The sequence below is a fragment of the Panulirus ornatus genome, chromosome 15 (genome assembly GCF_036320965.1).
Source record: "Panulirus ornatus isolate Po-2019 chromosome 15, ASM3632096v1, whole genome shotgun sequence".
Taxonomy (NCBI): Eukaryota; Metazoa; Arthropoda; class Malacostraca; order Decapoda; family Palinuridae; genus Panulirus; species Panulirus ornatus.
Window position 1 is genome coordinate 1,416,309 of NC_092238.1, and position 17,013 is coordinate 1,433,321.

At 42.2% G+C, this 17,013-nt stretch overlaps 1 protein-coding gene across 1 annotated transcript in view; it reads right to left on the bottom strand.

The window, feature by feature from the left end:
• Window positions 1–17,001, bottom strand: part of LOC139753650 (uncharacterized) — a 26,943-nt gene extending 9,942 nt beyond the window's left edge. Inside the window, exons 1-7 of the mRNA XM_071670263.1 lie at window positions 10,414–17,001; window positions 10,164–10,276; window positions 7,787–7,986; window positions 6,886–7,091; window positions 5,583–5,753; window positions 5,289–5,364; window positions 1,617–1,666 (exon numbers count right to left, since the gene is read on the bottom strand). Of these exons, the coding sequence (XP_071526364.1) occupies window positions 1,617–1,666; window positions 5,289–5,364; window positions 5,583–5,753; window positions 6,886–7,091; window positions 7,787–7,986; window positions 10,164–10,276; window positions 10,414–16,957 (7,360 nt within the window). The 5' untranslated portion in view covers window positions 16,958–17,001. The remainder of the gene's footprint in view (window positions 1–1,616; window positions 1,667–5,288; window positions 5,365–5,582; window positions 5,754–6,885; window positions 7,092–7,786; window positions 7,987–10,163; window positions 10,277–10,413) is intronic.
• Between the last annotated feature and the right edge of the window lie 12 nt (window positions 17,002–17,013).

A 17,013-nucleotide genomic window follows, 5' to 3' on the forward strand; every position in this document is an offset into this window, starting at 1 on the left:
CACAGACATATACATATATACACATGTACATATTCATACATGCTGCCTTCATCTATTCTCGCCACCATCCCACCACACATGAAATGGCACCCCTCCCCCGCGTGCGCACGAGCTAGCATTAGGAAAAAGACAACAAAGGCCACATTCGTTCACACTCAGTCTCTAGCTGTCATGTGTAATGCACCGAAACCACAGCTCTCTTTCCACATCCAGGCCCCACAGAACTTTCCATGGTTTACCCCAGACGCTTCACATGCCCTGGTTCAATACACTGAAAGCACATCCACCCCGGTATACCACATCGTTCTAATTCACTCTATTCCTTGCACATCTCTCACCCTCCTGTATGTTTAGGCCCCTATCGCTCAAATCTTTTTTTCACTCCATCCTTCCACCTCCAATTTGGTCTCCCACTTCTCGTTCCCTCCACCTCTGACACATATATCCTCTCTGTCAATCTTTCCTCACTCATTCTCTCCATGTGACCAAACCATTTCAATGCACCCTCTTCTGCTCTCTCAACCAGTCTTTTCATTACCACACATTTCTCTTACCCTTTCATTACTTAATAAACCACCTAACACCACATATTGTCCTTAAGAATATCATTTCCAACACATCCACCCTCCTTCGCACAACCCGACCTATAGCGCACGCCTCACATTGTTGGAGACACTATTCCTTTAAACATACCCATTTTTGCTCTCCGAGATAAAGTTCTTGCCTTCCACACATTCTTCAACGCTCCCAGAACCTTCGCCACCTCCCCCACCCTGTGACTCACTTCCGATCCCATGGTTCTATCCGCTGCCAAATCCACTCCCAGATATCTGAAACACTTCACTATCCAGTTTTTCTCCATTCAAACTTACCTCCCAATTGACTTGTCCCTCAGACCTACTGAACCTTAGAGGAAATAGCCTCACCTGTCTGTTTCTTGTTTTGGAAAATCAAAAACAGAAGGGGAAGATTTTGAACCCCCCCCCTCCCCTCCCCTTTCAGTCGCCTTCTACGACATGCAGGAAATACGTGGAAAGTATTCTTTCTCCCCCATCCCCAGGGATATATATATATATATATATATATATATATATATATATATATATATATATATATATATATATATATATATATATATATATATATATACATATATATATATAGTCATATCCCATTCGGGAAAATACTAAGAAGTACAGTTGACTGTACTTGTTGAGTAACACAACCTCCTCAATCTGTCAGGGAGAGTTTGTCTCACGGTACACGATGATATGATCTCTATTTTCGGCCAGATGGCGTCTGAAATTAATTACGGCGTCCTTGTGTCATCTGGGCCGGTTGACCCAGAACCAGATCGGTACAAGGGCACACGGGGTCATGTAAAGGAGGAAGGGCGCCTGCCACTGCGTTCTTGTGAACTAGTCTGTTGATTTGGTAACTTCCATTTTCTTATAATTCTACGCGTTTAAAAATTCCGTTTTATATTAATCTTCAGAAATATTCAGATATACGGTTTAATGTTATGGTTTGACGACAAATCTACGGCTTAGGTTTTTGTTGAACAAGTTTCTCCCGAGGGTAGGGGCGCAGGGCGAGGTGTCCGTGAATGAACTCACCTCTCAAGTCCCAGGAGCACTTCTCGCCGCTGTAGTACCACTGACTGCACCTGCAACACATACACAATGTTAGCAGCATACATGATGACAGGATGGTAATATTAGAACAGTTACGTGTTTAATAAGTGACATTGAAATTATTACACAGGTAATAGAGACGCCCAGGGTAAGACAGAAGTCATATACAAAGACGGTAAGACTAGTATCAATAAACCATCATCATTTGTTTGAGGAAGTTAATGAAAAACGTTAGATCAATATAAGGAGTCTGTGCAAGTATTTCGATTGTCACAATTAATCATTACAAGTTGACCACTACCTGAGATCACCCACCACTGATGAAAATGACTCTCAGGTGAGTTAATGAGGTCTTCAGTGAAAAGGAACGTGTGTGGTTTTGATGACGATGGATTTACATAAAACACTATGCATAATATATTGGCTGACCGCGAACTGTGTGTGCCTCAGCCATGTGGAATTATCTCTTATATCTTGTCTTTCCCTCTTCCTGTGACCTTATCATCTTTAAGTCAAGTCTACACACACCTAAAGAACTCAAATCAATTCTCACCACATATTTTCTTTTCCTTTGGCTTGTTTCTTCTACCATTCGAGATGTTCATAGTTGGGTCATGCTGTTTCCCATCCCATGTAAGCTTATATAAGAAAAATCTAAAGTTTTGGGGAAATTTTCCAGTAACAAAGGTAGTTCTGTGGTGTAGATGCCCAGGGAGGTCCCTATCAGCCAGGAGCCTCTTGACAAGAGATATAAGTGTTGTTAAGATATATATATATTATATATATATATATATATATATATATATATATATATATATATATATATATATATATATATATATATATATATATATATATATATATATATATCTTTGAAGGTTTGTTGAATGTGTTTGATGATAGAGTGGCAGATATAGGGTGTTTTGGTCGAGGTGGTGTGCAAAGTGAGAGGGTTAGGGAAATGATTTGGTAAACAGAGAAGAGGTAGTAAAAGCTTTGCGGAAGATGAAAGCCGGCAAGGCAGCAGGTTTGGATGGTATTGCAGTGGAATTTATTAAAAAAGGGGGTGACTGTAATGTTGACTGGTTGGTAAGGTTATTTAATGTATGTATGACTCATGGTGAGGTGCCTGAGGATTGGCGGAATGCGTGCATAGTGCCATTGTACAAAGGCAAAGGGGATAAGAGTGAGTGCTCAAATTACAGAGGTATAAGTTTGTTGAGTATTCCTGGTAAATTATATGGGAGGGTATTGATTGAGAGGGTGAAGGCATGTACAGAGCATCAGATTGGGGAAGAGCAGTGTGGTTTCAGAAGTGGTAGAGGATGTGTGGATCAGGTGTTTGCTTTGAAGAATGTATGTGAGAAATACTTAGAAAAGCAAATGGATTTGTATGTAGCATTTATGGATCTGGAGAAGGCATATGATAGAGTTGATAGAGATGCTCTGTGGAAGGTATTAAGAATATATGGTGTGGGAGGCAAGTTGTTAGAAGCAGTGAAAAGTTTTTATCGAGGATGTAAGACATGTGTACGTGTAGGAAGAGATGAAAGTGATTGGTTCTCAGTGAATGTAGGTTTGCGGCAGGGGTGTGTGATGTCTCCATGGTTGTTTAATTTGTTTATGGATGGGGTTGTTAGGGAGGTGAATGCAAGAGTTTTGGAAAGAGGGGCAAGTATGAAGTCTGTTGGGGATGAGAGAGCTTGGGAAGTGAGTCAGTTGTTGTTCGCTGATGATACAGCGCTGGTGGCTGATTCATGTGAGAAACTGCAGAAGCTGGTGACTGAGTTTGGTAAAGTGTGTGAAAGAAGAAAGTTAAGAGTAAATGTGAATATGAGCAAGGTTATTAGGTACAGTAGGGTTGAGGGTCAAGTCAATTGGGAGGTGAGTTTGAATGGAGAAAAACTGGAGGAAGTGAAGTGTTTTAGATATCTGGGAGTGGATCTGGCAGCGGATGGAACCATGGAAGCGGAAGTGGATCATAGGGTGAGGGAGGGGGCGAAAATTCTGGGAGCCTTGAAGAATGTGTGGAAGTCGAGAACATTATCTCGGAAAGCAAAAATGGGTATGTTTGAAGGAATAGTGGTTCCAACAATGTTGTATGGTTGCGAGGCGTGGGCTATGGATAGAGTTGTGCGCAGGAGGGTGGATGTGCTGGAAATGAGATGTTTGAGGACAATGTGTGGTGTGAGGTGGTTTGATCGAGTAAGTAACGTAAGGGTAAGAGAGATGTGTGGAAATAAAAAGAGCGTGGTTGAGAGAGCAGAAGAGGGTGTTTTGAAATGGTTTGGGCACATGGAGAGAATGAGTGAGGAAAGATTGACCAAGAGGATATATGTGTCGGAGGTGGAGGGAACGAGGAGAAGAGGGAGACCAAATTGGATGTGGAAAGATGGAGTGAAAAAGATTTTGTGTGATCGGGGGCTGAACATGCAAGAGGGTGAAAGGAGGGCAAGGAACAGAGTGAATTGGAGCGATGTGGTATACCGGGGTTGACGTGCTGTCAGTGGATTGAATCAAGGCATGTGAAGCGTCTGGGGTAAACCATGGAAAGCTGTGTAGGTATGTATATTTGCGTGTGTGGACGTATGTATATACATGTGTATGGGGGTGGGTTGGGCCATTTTCTTTCGTCTGTTTCCTTGCGCTACCTCGCAAACGCGGGAGACAGCGACAAAGCAAAAAAAAAAAAAAAAAAATATATATATATATATATATATATATATATATATATATATATATATATATATATATATATATATATATATATATATATATACGGCTTTATGGATTAAATATCCAGCAACGTGTTTGCTCATGTAATAATTAGGAACAATCTTATGACATTATTCTCGGAACGTGTAGTTAGGACGGCGGTTACCGACGAGAAGTCGCTGGCAAAACCATTCCTGAGCGAGGCTTCGTAAGTTCGTACGCTGCTCTCTCTGATTCGGGGAACAGAAATACCTCGCTCAAGATAAAACTGGCAGCTAACAATAAGGTTATTGTGCGGATGGTTGAAAAAAAAAAAAAGAATCGCTTATATAAAAGCAATTCTTACATTGAGAACGTGGTAAGCATATACTGGAAATACACAGAAAAAACATAACCACAAAAAAAAAAAAATCTTTCAAAATCTACAACTTACAGAATTACTGGTGAAAAGATCTGTCTTTTGTCATGCCCTTCCAAACGACCACTTCATCAAGCCCTTCCCAAGCAATTACAGAAATGACCCACAATGACCATCAGATCTAACTTTGGTTTTTTTAAGCTATGATTCACGAGGAACTTTATTGCCTTTTGTTTCCTTCTCTCCTGCCCCTGCCACACCCCCATCGCTCACGTCGGCCTCTTCCCTGTACCATTACCTTCCTCCAGATTCTTGCTTCTACATATCCTCCCTAAATCCTCCTTCCTCATCATTTATTCTCTATCGTTCTCTTGCAAGTCTTCCTCTCACTGTGTTCTCTTCAGTCATTCTTTTATGTATTCATCGTCTGCTTTTCCAACATTTTGTTTTCCCTAGCATTGCCCTCGATCCCTCCCTCACCAGCATCACACAGCCTCATCAGAGTCCCTGCTGGCTGGCCATCCACCTGCAGGAGGTATATACCTAAAACCCCGTCAGAAGGACCCTGGCTGGCCACCCACCTACAGGAGAGGTGGTAGAAGATCTCTTCCATTTCACAGGAGCCGCCTTTGGAGCAATAGCTGGCCACACACTTATCTGAGGGCAGATTCGAAAGTTGGTAAGGTGATCGGTGTCTGAGAAAGTTTAATATGTACCTGCACTCTCTTACTTGAAGCTTGTGATATTGACATGTAACCTAAGGTTTCTGTGTAACTTCTCTTCGTCGACTTATTAATGGGATAAGATTTGCTCAGCAGCACAAAGACAAAACATACCAATACAAAGATAACACTAACCAAGAAAACAACACCCACCTACACATATCTCCCCAGGGTAGCTCAGGTTGTTGGGGGAGACGTCGAGGTAGCCACTGTTACACTGGCAGCGGCCTTGAAGTGACTCAAGATCATGGTCCAGCACGTCCTGGCAGTGAGAGTTGAGAGCCTTGCACTGCACCTGCTCCCCGCACAACCTGCTCTTCACACCTGCCACAACACACAACATAACATTCGGACAATTAATAATCATCACTAACCTAACCTAACTTAACCAAACTGGAGAGGGAAGATGGAGTGATAAACATTTTCAGTGTTCGGGGCTTGAACATGCAGGAGGGTGAAAGGCGTGCAAGGGATAGGGTGCATTGGAACGATATGGTATACAAAGAGCAACATGCTGTCAATGGCATATGGTATATAAATGTTAATATGAATGTCGATGGTATATGAATCGGACAAGGGGAAACCACGGAAAGGTCTGTGGGGGCCTGGTTGTGGATAAGGGGCTAATGGAAATAACGCAGTCTTATTGGGAAAGACATGAGAATGTAGTGAGTTCCAAAGCTTCGAGGTGTAGGTAGAATAACACTTATCAAAATGGCCCATCCATGAGTTGCCAATAGCCACACAGTAATCATGTGACGTAGAAGTCTGCTGAGTATTGCGTGCTCTGGCAAGTAGTGGGGCAAAAGAAGCAGCCAGCTCTTGGGAGAAAAAAATCTTTATAAAAGGGAAAATGAACCAACATTGCAACGTAGGGCAAGAGGGGTCGATTTATGAAGTTAGCCTGGGAGAGTTTGCAGGTCGGACCGCGTTCGACTCAACTCCCTCAAGTAAGGATGCAAAGCTAGAACCGCTTTTTTCCGCGTTAGTGAGGTTGAGCTAGGAACAGACGAAGAAGAGCCGCATCTTCTCATATTCATTCTCTTGCCAGAATGTGCAATGTACCGACACCACATCTCCCTATTCACAACCAGACCCCATAAACCTTTCTATGGTTTATCCTGGACGCTTTATATGCCCTGGTTCAGCCCACAGCACGTCGATCCCTGTACACGACATCGTTCCATTCACTCTATCAGGCGATAAGAGTGAGGTGATACACAGCTTTATGATGACATTGTTCTACCGTACAGTTCCAAGGTTTCCCCGAGTTTTCTTATAAATCGCTGCAACCTTGTATATACTGTATAAGTTCCCCTCTCTGGACAGTTCATGAATGCCTCTTTTTAGGTATATGAGAATTCAGCAACCTCTCATTATACTTAGTCATTATGAAGAACTACATTCCCGGCCATGGAAGTGTCACCGTTCAGTAGCAGGTCTTCTACCTACGTACCTTCCACCTGAACACTCGCAGCATCAACCTCCAGGTCGATCTCTTGACTGATGTTGGTATTGAGTATGATATCCCGCATGGCCTCCTCCAGCTGCTTGTTGCTGGTGGTGTTGTAGGCATCTGTCCTTCTGAAGATAACCTGGCCGTGTACCACCAAGGTGTCAGCTGCTGCCGCTGTGGCCTGCCCTGCTCGACTGTGCTGCCACCTTTAAGATATTGACCTCACGCATCATTTCCGTTATCTTTTTTATCTTAACTTTTTATTCCTAAATGTTTACTATTAACAAAGTGTCTATAGTCATTATGATTTTGTAACTGATTGTCCTCAAATTAGAATAAATCTTATATAATGAATCCGTATTTGTAATGATCTTAACACACACACACACATTATATATATATATATATATATATATATATATATATATATATATATATATATATATATATATATATATATATATATATTCGTCATTTCCCGCGTTAGCGAGGTAACGCTATAGAACAGATGACAGTCTTAGAGGGGAGACTCCTCACTTGACTCCTTCTCTCTTCCTTCTTTTGAAAAAGTAAAACTAGAGGGGAGAATTTCCAGCCTTCCGCTCCTGCACCTTTTAGTCGGCTTCTATGAAACGCAGGGAATACATGGGAGGTATTCTTTCCCCCCCTATCCCTAGAGATTATATATATTGAAAGATTTGGAGCGACTAAAAGATAGGGAAAATGCGTGGATGAATCTGATTGGTCAGAAGGAGGTACAGGAGAAAAGATGAAGGTGTAATGAGGAGAAGACGGCAGGAGACACGCACACATGTATATGCATTTATGTCTATAATGGCCGCTGCATCGCCGACCCTTACGAAAATATTTCAGTCGGCTTAGCAAATAGCGACGTGCAAACCTTCTCATGCTCAATCGAGAGATGACTGAGGCCAGCGGCGGTTCCTTGGCCGCCCGTTTGAGGAGATTCCTCCTCCGACGTCGGGCTGGGCGCGGGACGCTGCTGCCGCACACGTCCGGGATGTCCATTGTGCCCACCACCATGCGCTCGAACCGCTGGAACTCGCCCAACATCCCGGAGTCCCGCGCCGCCTCCAGGTACTGCCAAGGAAGAACATTACTGTACACACACTCTGAGGAAGACATAACTCTGTACAGCATGCCTTATGCCTCTAACAACATACATGATGTTGGAAAATGTCCCATGTTTGTTATATTACTGGACAACAGACGTACAGCTTGTATGATGACAGTTGTACAGCATCATATGAAAATAGTACAGCATTATGTGACAAGTGTAGAGTATTATAAGACAAGTGCATAGCATTATATGAAAGCAGTTGTACAGCATTACATGACAAGTGTACAACTTTATATGACAACAGCTGTACAGCGTCATATGACAACAGTATACAACATTATATGACAGCAGTGTACAGCATCATATGATAGCAGTATACAACATTACATGACAACAGTGTACAACATTATAAGACACACGGATACAGTTTGTAAATATTACATTATAGAGGGAAATGAATGTGATATGAGAAATTCTGTGCAATTACTGAATAAGCTTAATCACAGGACACAGAAAGGTGTTAATATAAGCCATTACATGATAAAAGTTTTCTTCTCTTGACAATAAAGCTAGAATGCAATATATATATATATATATATATATATATATATATATATATATATATATATATATATATATATATATATATATATATATATATATATATATATATATATATATATAGATTCCTATGAGTCCAAGGGGAAAAATGAAACACGATAAGTTCCCAAGTGCACTTTCGTGTAATAATCACATCATCAGGGAAGACACAAGATAGAAATATAAGTTAGTTGATATACGTACATCGAAGAGACGAAGCTAGGATTCCATTTGGTAAGCATGCGTTTGTCGAGGACAGACAACGAGTGTATCATAAACTATTATGTGGACAAGGTAAATTGTTTACAAATTCTATCAACAATAAAGTTATCTAATTTATATGGACCATCCGTAATATTAAGATTATAATTCTTTGTGTATCTAATAACAGAAGATTCAATGATGTTTCTCGTGGTACTGGAGTTAGAGTTAATAACTGAGGTGGCATTACTCCAGTCAGTACGATGATCATACTTTTTAACGTGATTAAACAAGGCATTTGATTCTTGTCCCGTTCTTATACTATATCTATGTTGCTTAAGTCTAACAGAAAGATCCTTACCAGTCTGTCCAACATAAAACATCACAATTTCTACATGGCACTTTATAGATGCACACAGGAGAATTTCCTGGTTAGTTCCTGATTAAGATATTCTTTATAGTATCATTGTTGCTGAAGGCAACATTTACATTAAGGGATTTAAGCAACATGGGAAGTAAAGTACGATTATCATCTAAAGGGAGAACTAAAAGATTCTTGGTGTTAATGGGAGGTTTGGGCTCAACTCTATGAAATGATTTCTTTGCTAACTTAAGGGATTTATCAATGAAAGATCTAGGGTACTTTAACTTATATCCAATAGAATATATCTTCTCAAATTCATCATCAATATACTCTGGACTGCAAATACGTAATGCCCTAAGGAACAAAGACTGAAATGGTGATAATTCAACTCTGTCATGCTGAGATGAGTAATAATGGATATATGAGCATACATTGGGAGGTTTTCTGTATATGCTAAAATTAAACTTGTTTCCTTGCCTATGGATCATGCAATCTAAAAATGGTAACATACCATTATTTTCATTTTCTACAGTAAATTTGATGGAAGGCACTAAATTGTTAAGGGGAGAAATATTTGTAAATTTTCATTTGTTGGCCAAACACAAAGAACATCATCTACATACCTAAACCAAACTGCATTAGAAGGTAAGATATCCTTCAGCAATTTTGTTTAAAAAAAATTCCATATAAAGATTACTTAGTACAGGTGAAAGAGGGTTACCCATTGCCATACCAAATTTTTGAGCGTGATAATCTCCACTGAATTGAAATACACAGTCTTTTATACACTGATAAAATTGTGTTTCATTTTCATATATATATATATATATATATATATATATATATATATATATATATATATATATATATATATATATATATATATATATATATATATATATGTATATATATATATATATATATATATATATATATATATATATATATATATATATATATATATATATATATATATATATATATATATATATATATATATATATATATATATTAGTGGGGTGAAGAACGTACCAGACTGTATAGCGAGTGAAGTAGTTGGAGGTAAGGCTCAGACTGCTGGTCACAGTACTCCTCCGTCCATGGCTTATCCTTCAACGTGAGCCGAGACTCGTGTTCCAGAACCTCTGTCATCCAAGGAAGAAATTCTTACGTTACGCCGCAACAAGATATTTGATCACTGGGTTTACCGAACAGGATTATTGATCAGTACGTCAGGATTTCGCACATGCAGAGTGAAAAAAAAAAGAGAAGATAAACTAACCTTCACAAATGTGATCTTCCTGCCACACTGATATCTCAAAACCTGGAAGGCAGAGACAACGTGGCTCTCCCTCGGGACTCCTCTGGCAACGCTCATGCTTAGCAATGTTACAACCCGACACTATTGGGTTCACGACGACATTGCTCTCGATAAGGCTGAGGAACTCCTCGTTACACGGGGATGGAGTGGTGGTAGAAGGGGTCGTAGTTGTGGCAAAAGTGGTCGTGGTTGTGGTAGAGGTGGTTGATGTTGGTGCTGTGGAGTAGGCTGAGGAAGACGTCATGGTTGTGGTCAGGGGAATGAGGGTGGACGTAACCCAAGATATTGAGGACCCACTTGAAGAAATGGGCGTGGACTGACTTGATTCCATATTGGTTGTTTTTTCACTAGAGAAGGTTAAGGATGTGTGAGGAGAGGAAGATGCTCCTGACGGTGTTGACGACGTCAGGGAAGTGTCAGTAGAGGAAGAGCTTCCTGGCGGATGGTAATCAGTGGAAAGCATGGATGTGACCTCGGTAGAAGTGTCAGTCGAATAGAGGCTTGAGTACTTAGTAGAAGTCTCGCTGGAAAACTTGCTTGTAGACTCACTAGAGGTGTCCAAGGAAGAAAGATCTGTCGACTCACTACTAGTGTCAGTGGAAGAAATTGCTGTGGACTGAGTGGAAGTCTTAGTGGAAGAAATTGCTGTAGACTCTGTGGAAGTGTAAGTGGAAGAAATGTGAGTGGACTCACTTGAAGAGAGAGTCGTGGGCTGACCAGAATTCTCAGTAGAATATAGGTTTGTGGATTCAGTAAAGGTTTCAGTGGAAAACATGCTTGTGGACTCAGCTGGAGTTTCACTGAAGGACAATGTGGTGGACTTAGTAGGAATCTCAGTAGAAGTGAGACTTGTGGACTCGGGAGAGGTCTCACTCGAAGAGACGCTGCTGAAATCAGTATAAGATTCAGTAGAAGTAAAGGATGTGGGTTCACCACTAGTCTCGGTGGAAGATAGAGTTGTTGACTCATTAGAACTTTCAGTGGAAGATATGCTTGTAGAATCAGTAGAAGTGTCAGTCAGGGAAAGGGTTGTCGCCGCATTAGAAGTGTCTGTAGAAGACAAACCTATGAACTCTGTCGAAATCTCAGTGGAAAAGAGGCTCGAGGACACTAAAGAAGTCTCACTGAAGAAACTGGATGTGGACTCACGAGAAGTCTCACTCGAAAAGAAAGTACTGGACTCAGGAGAAGTCTCACTGGTAGAAAAGTTAGTAAGCTCAGCAGAAGTCTCACTGGATGGGAGGCTTGTCGACTCAGGAGAAGTCTCGGCAGAAGACAGGCTTGAGGATTCAGCAGAAGTGTCAGTGGAAGACGGGCTTGTGAACCCAGTAGAAGTGCCGGTGGAAGAAAAGATTGTGGTCTCACTAGAAATGTCTGTCGATGAGGTCACTGTGGGTTCATTTGACGTCTCACTAGAGAAACTTGTGAACTCAGTCGAAGTGTCACTGGACGACATTACCGTAGATTCCGAAGAAGAGTCAGTGGATGCCAGACTTGAAGGCTCAGTGAAAGTGTATGTGGAAGAAAAGATTGTGGACTCAGTAGGAGTATCACTTGAATAGAGACTTGTGTGCTCAGTAGAAGACTCGGTGGAAAACGTGCTTGTCAACTCACTCGATGTGTCCAAGGAAGAAAGGTTTGTCGACTCACTACTAGTGTCAGTGGAAGAAATTGCTGTGGACTCTGTGGAAGTGTCAGTGGAAGAAATAGGAGTGGACTCACTTGAAGAGAGAGTCGTGGACTGACCAGAATTCTCAGAAGAATATAAGCTTGTGGATTCAGTGAAAGTTTCAGTGGAAAGCATGCTTGTGGACTCAGCTGATGTTTCACTGAAGGACGATGTTGTGGACTTAGTATGAATCTCAGTAGAAGAAAGACTTGTGGACTCGGGAGAGGTTTCACTCGAAGAGACGCTGCTGAAATCAGTATAAGATTCAGTAGAAGTAAAGGATGTGGATTCACCACTAGTCTCGGTGGAAGATAGAGTTGTTGACTCATTAGAACTTTCAGTGGAAGATATGCTTGTAGAGTCAGTAGAAGTGTCAGTCAGGGAAAGGGTTGTCGCCGCATTAGAAGTGTCTGTAGAAGACAAACCTATGAACTCGGTCGAAATCTCAGTGGAAGAGAGGCTCGAGGACTCAGAAGAAGTCTCACTGAAGAAACTGGATGTGGACTCACGAGAAGTCTCACTCGAAAAGAAAGTACTGGACTCACGAGAAGTCTCACTGGTAGAAAAGTTAGTAAGCTCAGAAGTCTCACTGGATGGGACGCTAGTCAACTCAGAAGTCTCGGTAGAAGACAGGCTTGAGGATTCAGCAGAAGTGTCAGTGGAAGACGGGCTTGTGAACACAGTAGAAGTGTCGGTGGAAGAAAAGATTGTGGTCTCACTAGAAATGTCTGTCGATGAGGTCACTGTGGGTTCATTGGATATCTCACTAGAGGAGAAGATTGTGAACTCAGTCGAAGTGTCACTGGACGACATTACCGTAGATGCCGAAGAGTCAGTAGATGCCAGACTTGAAGACTCAGTGAAAGTGTATGTGGAAGAAAAGCTTGTGGACTTAGTAGGAGTATCACTTGAATAGAGACTTGTGTGCTCAGTAGAAGACTCGGTGGAAAACGTGCTTGTCAACTCACTCGATGTGTCCAAGGAAGAAAGGTTTGTCGACTCACTACTAGTGTCAGTGGAAGAAATTGCTGTGGACTCTGTGGAAGTCTCAGTGGAAGAAATAGGAGTGGACTCACTTGAAGAGAGAGTCGTGGACTGACCAGAATTCTCAGAAGAATATAGGTTTGTGGATTCAGTAAAGGTTTCAGTGGAAAACATGCTTGTGGACTCATCTGAAGTTTCACTGAAGGACGATGTTGTGGACTTGGTAGGAATCTCAGTAGAAGTGAGACTTGTGGACTCGGGAGAGGTCTCACTCGAAGAGACGCTGCTGAAAGCAGTATAAGATTCAGTAGAAGTAAAGGATGTGGGTTCACCAGTAGTCTCAGTGGAAGATACAATTGTTGAGTCATTAGAACTTTCAGTGGAAGATATGCTTGTAGAATCAGTAGAAGTGTCAGTCAGGGAAAGGGTTGTCGCCGCATTAGAAGTGTCTGTAGAAGACAAACCTATGAACTCTGTCGAAATCTCAGTGGAAGAGGGGTTTGTGGACTCAGAAGAAGTCTCACTGAAGAAACTTGATGTGGACTCACGAGAAGTCTCACTGGATGGGACGCTGGTCAACTCAGAAGTCTCGGCAGAAGACAGGCTTGAGGATTCAGCAGAAGTGTCAGTGGAAGAAGATCTTGTGAACACAGTAGAAGTGTCGGTGGAAGGAAAGATTGTGGTCTCACTAGAAATGTCTGTCGATGATGTCACTGTGGGTTCATTCGACGTCTCACTAGAGAAACTTGTGAATTCAATCGAAGTGCCACTGGACGACATTACCGTAGATTCCGAAGAAGAGTCAGTGGATGCCAGACTTGAAGACTCAGTGAAAGTGTATGTGGAAGAAAAGATTGTGGACTCAGTAGGAGTATCACTTGAATAGAGACTTGTGTGCTCAGTAGAAGACTCGGTGGAAAACGTGCTTGTCAACTCACTCGATGTGTCCAAGGAAGAAAGGTTTGTCGACTCACTACTAGTGTCAGTGGAATAAATTGCTGTGGACTCTGTGGAAGTCTCAGTGGAAGAAATGGGAGTGGACTCACTTGAAGAGAGAGTCGTGGATTGACCAGAATTCTCAGAAGAATATAGGTCTGTGGATTCAGTAAAAGTTTCAGTGGAAAACATGCTTGTGGACTCAGCTGACGTTTCACTGAAGGACGATGTTGTGGACTTAGTAGGAATCTCAGTAGAAGTGAGACTTGTGGACTCGGGAGAGGTCTCACTCGAAGAGACGCTGCTGAAAGCAGTATAAGATTCAGTAGAAGTAAAGGATGTGGGTTCACCAGTAGTCTCAGTGGAAGATACAATTGTTGAGTCATTAGAACTTTCAGTGGAAGATATGCTTGTAGAATCAGTAGAAGTGTCAGTCAGGGAAAGGGTTGTCGCCGCATTAGAAGTGTCTGTAGAAGACAAACCTATGAACTCGGTCGAAATCTCAGTGGAAGAGAGGCTCGAGGACTCAGAAGAAGTCTCACTGAAGAAACTTGATGTGGACTCACGAGAAGTCTCACTCGAAAAGAAAGTACTGGACTCACGAGAAGTCTCACTGGTAGAAAAGTTAGTAAGCTCAGAAGTCTCACTGGATGGGATGCTAGTCAACTCAGGAGAAGTCTCGGTAGAAGACAGGCTTGAGGATTCAGCAGAAGTGTCAGTGGAAGACGGGCTTGTGAACACAGTAGAAGTGTCGGTGGAAGAAATGGTCTCACTAGAAATGTCTGTCGATGAGGTCACTGTGGGTTCATTGGATATCTCACTAGAGGAGAAGATTGTGAACTCAGTCGAAGTGTCACTGGACGACATTACCGTAGATGCCGAAGAGTCAGTAGATGCCAGACTTGAAGACTCAGTGAAAGTGTATGTGGAAGAAAAGATTGTGGACTCAGTAGGAGTATCACTTGAATAGAGACTTGTGTGCTCAGTAGAAGACTCGGTGGAAAACGTGCTTGTCAACTCACTCGATGTGTCCAAGGAAGAAAGGTTTGTCGACTCACTACTAGTGTCAGTGGAAGAAATTGCTGTGGACTCTGTGGAAGTCTCAGTGGAAGAAATAGGAGTGGACTCACTTGAAGAGAGAGTCGTGGACTGACCAGAATTCTCAGAAGAATATAGGTTTGTGGATTCAGTAAACGTATCAGTGGAAAACATGCTTGTGGACTCATCTGAAGTTTCACTGAAGGACGATGTTGTGGACTTGGTAGGAATCTCAGTAGAAGTGAGACTTGTGGACTCGGGAGAGGTCTCACCCGAAGAGACGCTGCTGAAATCAGTATAAGATTCAGTAGAAGTAAAGGATGTGGATTCAATAGTAGTCTCGGTGGAAGATAGAGTTGTTGAGTCATTAGAACTTTCAGTGGAAGATATGCTTGTAGAATCAGTAGAAGTGTCAGTCAGGGAAAGGGTTGTCGCCGCATTAGAAGTGTCTGTAGAAGACAAACCTATGAACTCTGTCGAAATCTCAGTAGAAGAGGGGTTTGTGGACTCAGAAGAAGTCTCACTGAAGAAACTTGATGTGGACTCACGAGAAATCTCACTCGAAAAGAAAGTACTGGACTCAGAAGTCTCACTGGTAGAAAAGTTAGTAAGCTCAGAAGAAGCCTCACTGGATGGGAGGCTTGTCAACTCAGGAGAAGTCTCGGCAGAAGACAGGCTTGAGGATTCAGCAGAAGTGTCAGTGGAAGACGGGCTTGTGAACACAGTAGAAGTGTCGTTGGAAGAAAAGATTGTGGTCTCACTAGAAATGTCTGTCGATGAGGTCACTGTGGGTTCATTCGACGTCTCACTAGAGAAACTTGTGAGCTCAGTCGAAGTACCACTGGACGACATTACCGTAGGTTCCGAAGAAGAGCCAGTGGATTCCAGACTTGAAGACTCAGTGAAAGTGTATGTGGAAGAAAAGATTGTGGACTCAGTAGGAGTATCACTTGAATAGAGACTTGTGTACTCAGTAGAAGACTCGGTGGAAAACGTGCTTGTCAACTCACTCGATGTGTCCAAGGAAGAAAGGTTTGTCGACTCACTACTAGAGTCAGTGGAAGAAATTGCTGTGGACTCTGTGGAAGTCTCAGAGGATGAAATGGGAGTGGACTCACTTGAAGAGAGAGTCGTGGATTGACCAGAATTCTCAGAAGAATATAGGTCTGTGGATTCAGTAAAAGTTTCAGTGGAAAACATGCTTGTGGACTCAGCTGACGTTTCACTGAAGGACGATGTTGTGGACTTAGTAGGAATCTCAGTAGAAGTGAGACTTGTGGACTCGGGAGAGGTCTCACCCGAAGAGACGCTGCTGAAATCAGTATAAGATTCAGTAGAAGTAAAGGATGTGGGTTCACCAGTAGTCTCGGTGGAAGATAGAATTGTTGACTCATTAGAACTTTCAGTGGAAGATATGCTTGTAGAATCAGTAGAAGTGTCAGTCAGGGAAAGGGTTGTCGCCGCATTAGAAGTGTCTGTAGAAGACAAACCTATGAACTCTGTCGAAATCTCAGTGGAAGAGAGGCTCGAGGACTCAGAAGAAGTCTCACTGAAGAAACTGGATGTGGACTCACGAGAAGTTTCACTCGAGAAGAAAGTACTGGACTCAGAAGTCTCACTGGTAGAAAAGTTAGTAAGCTCAGCAGAAGTCTCACTGGATGGGAGGCTTGTCAACTCAGGAGAAGTCTCGGCAGAAGACAGGCTTGAGGATTCAGCAGAAGTGTCAGTGGAAGACGAGCTTGTGAACACAGTAGACGTGTCGTTGGAAGAAATGATTGTGGTCTCACTAGAAATGTCTGTCGATGAGGTCACTGTGGGTTCATTCGACGTCTCACTAGAGAAGCTTGTGAACTCAGTCGAAGTGCCACTGGACGACATTACCGTAGGTTCCGAAGAAGAGCCAGTGGATGCCAGACTTGAAGACTCAGTGAAAG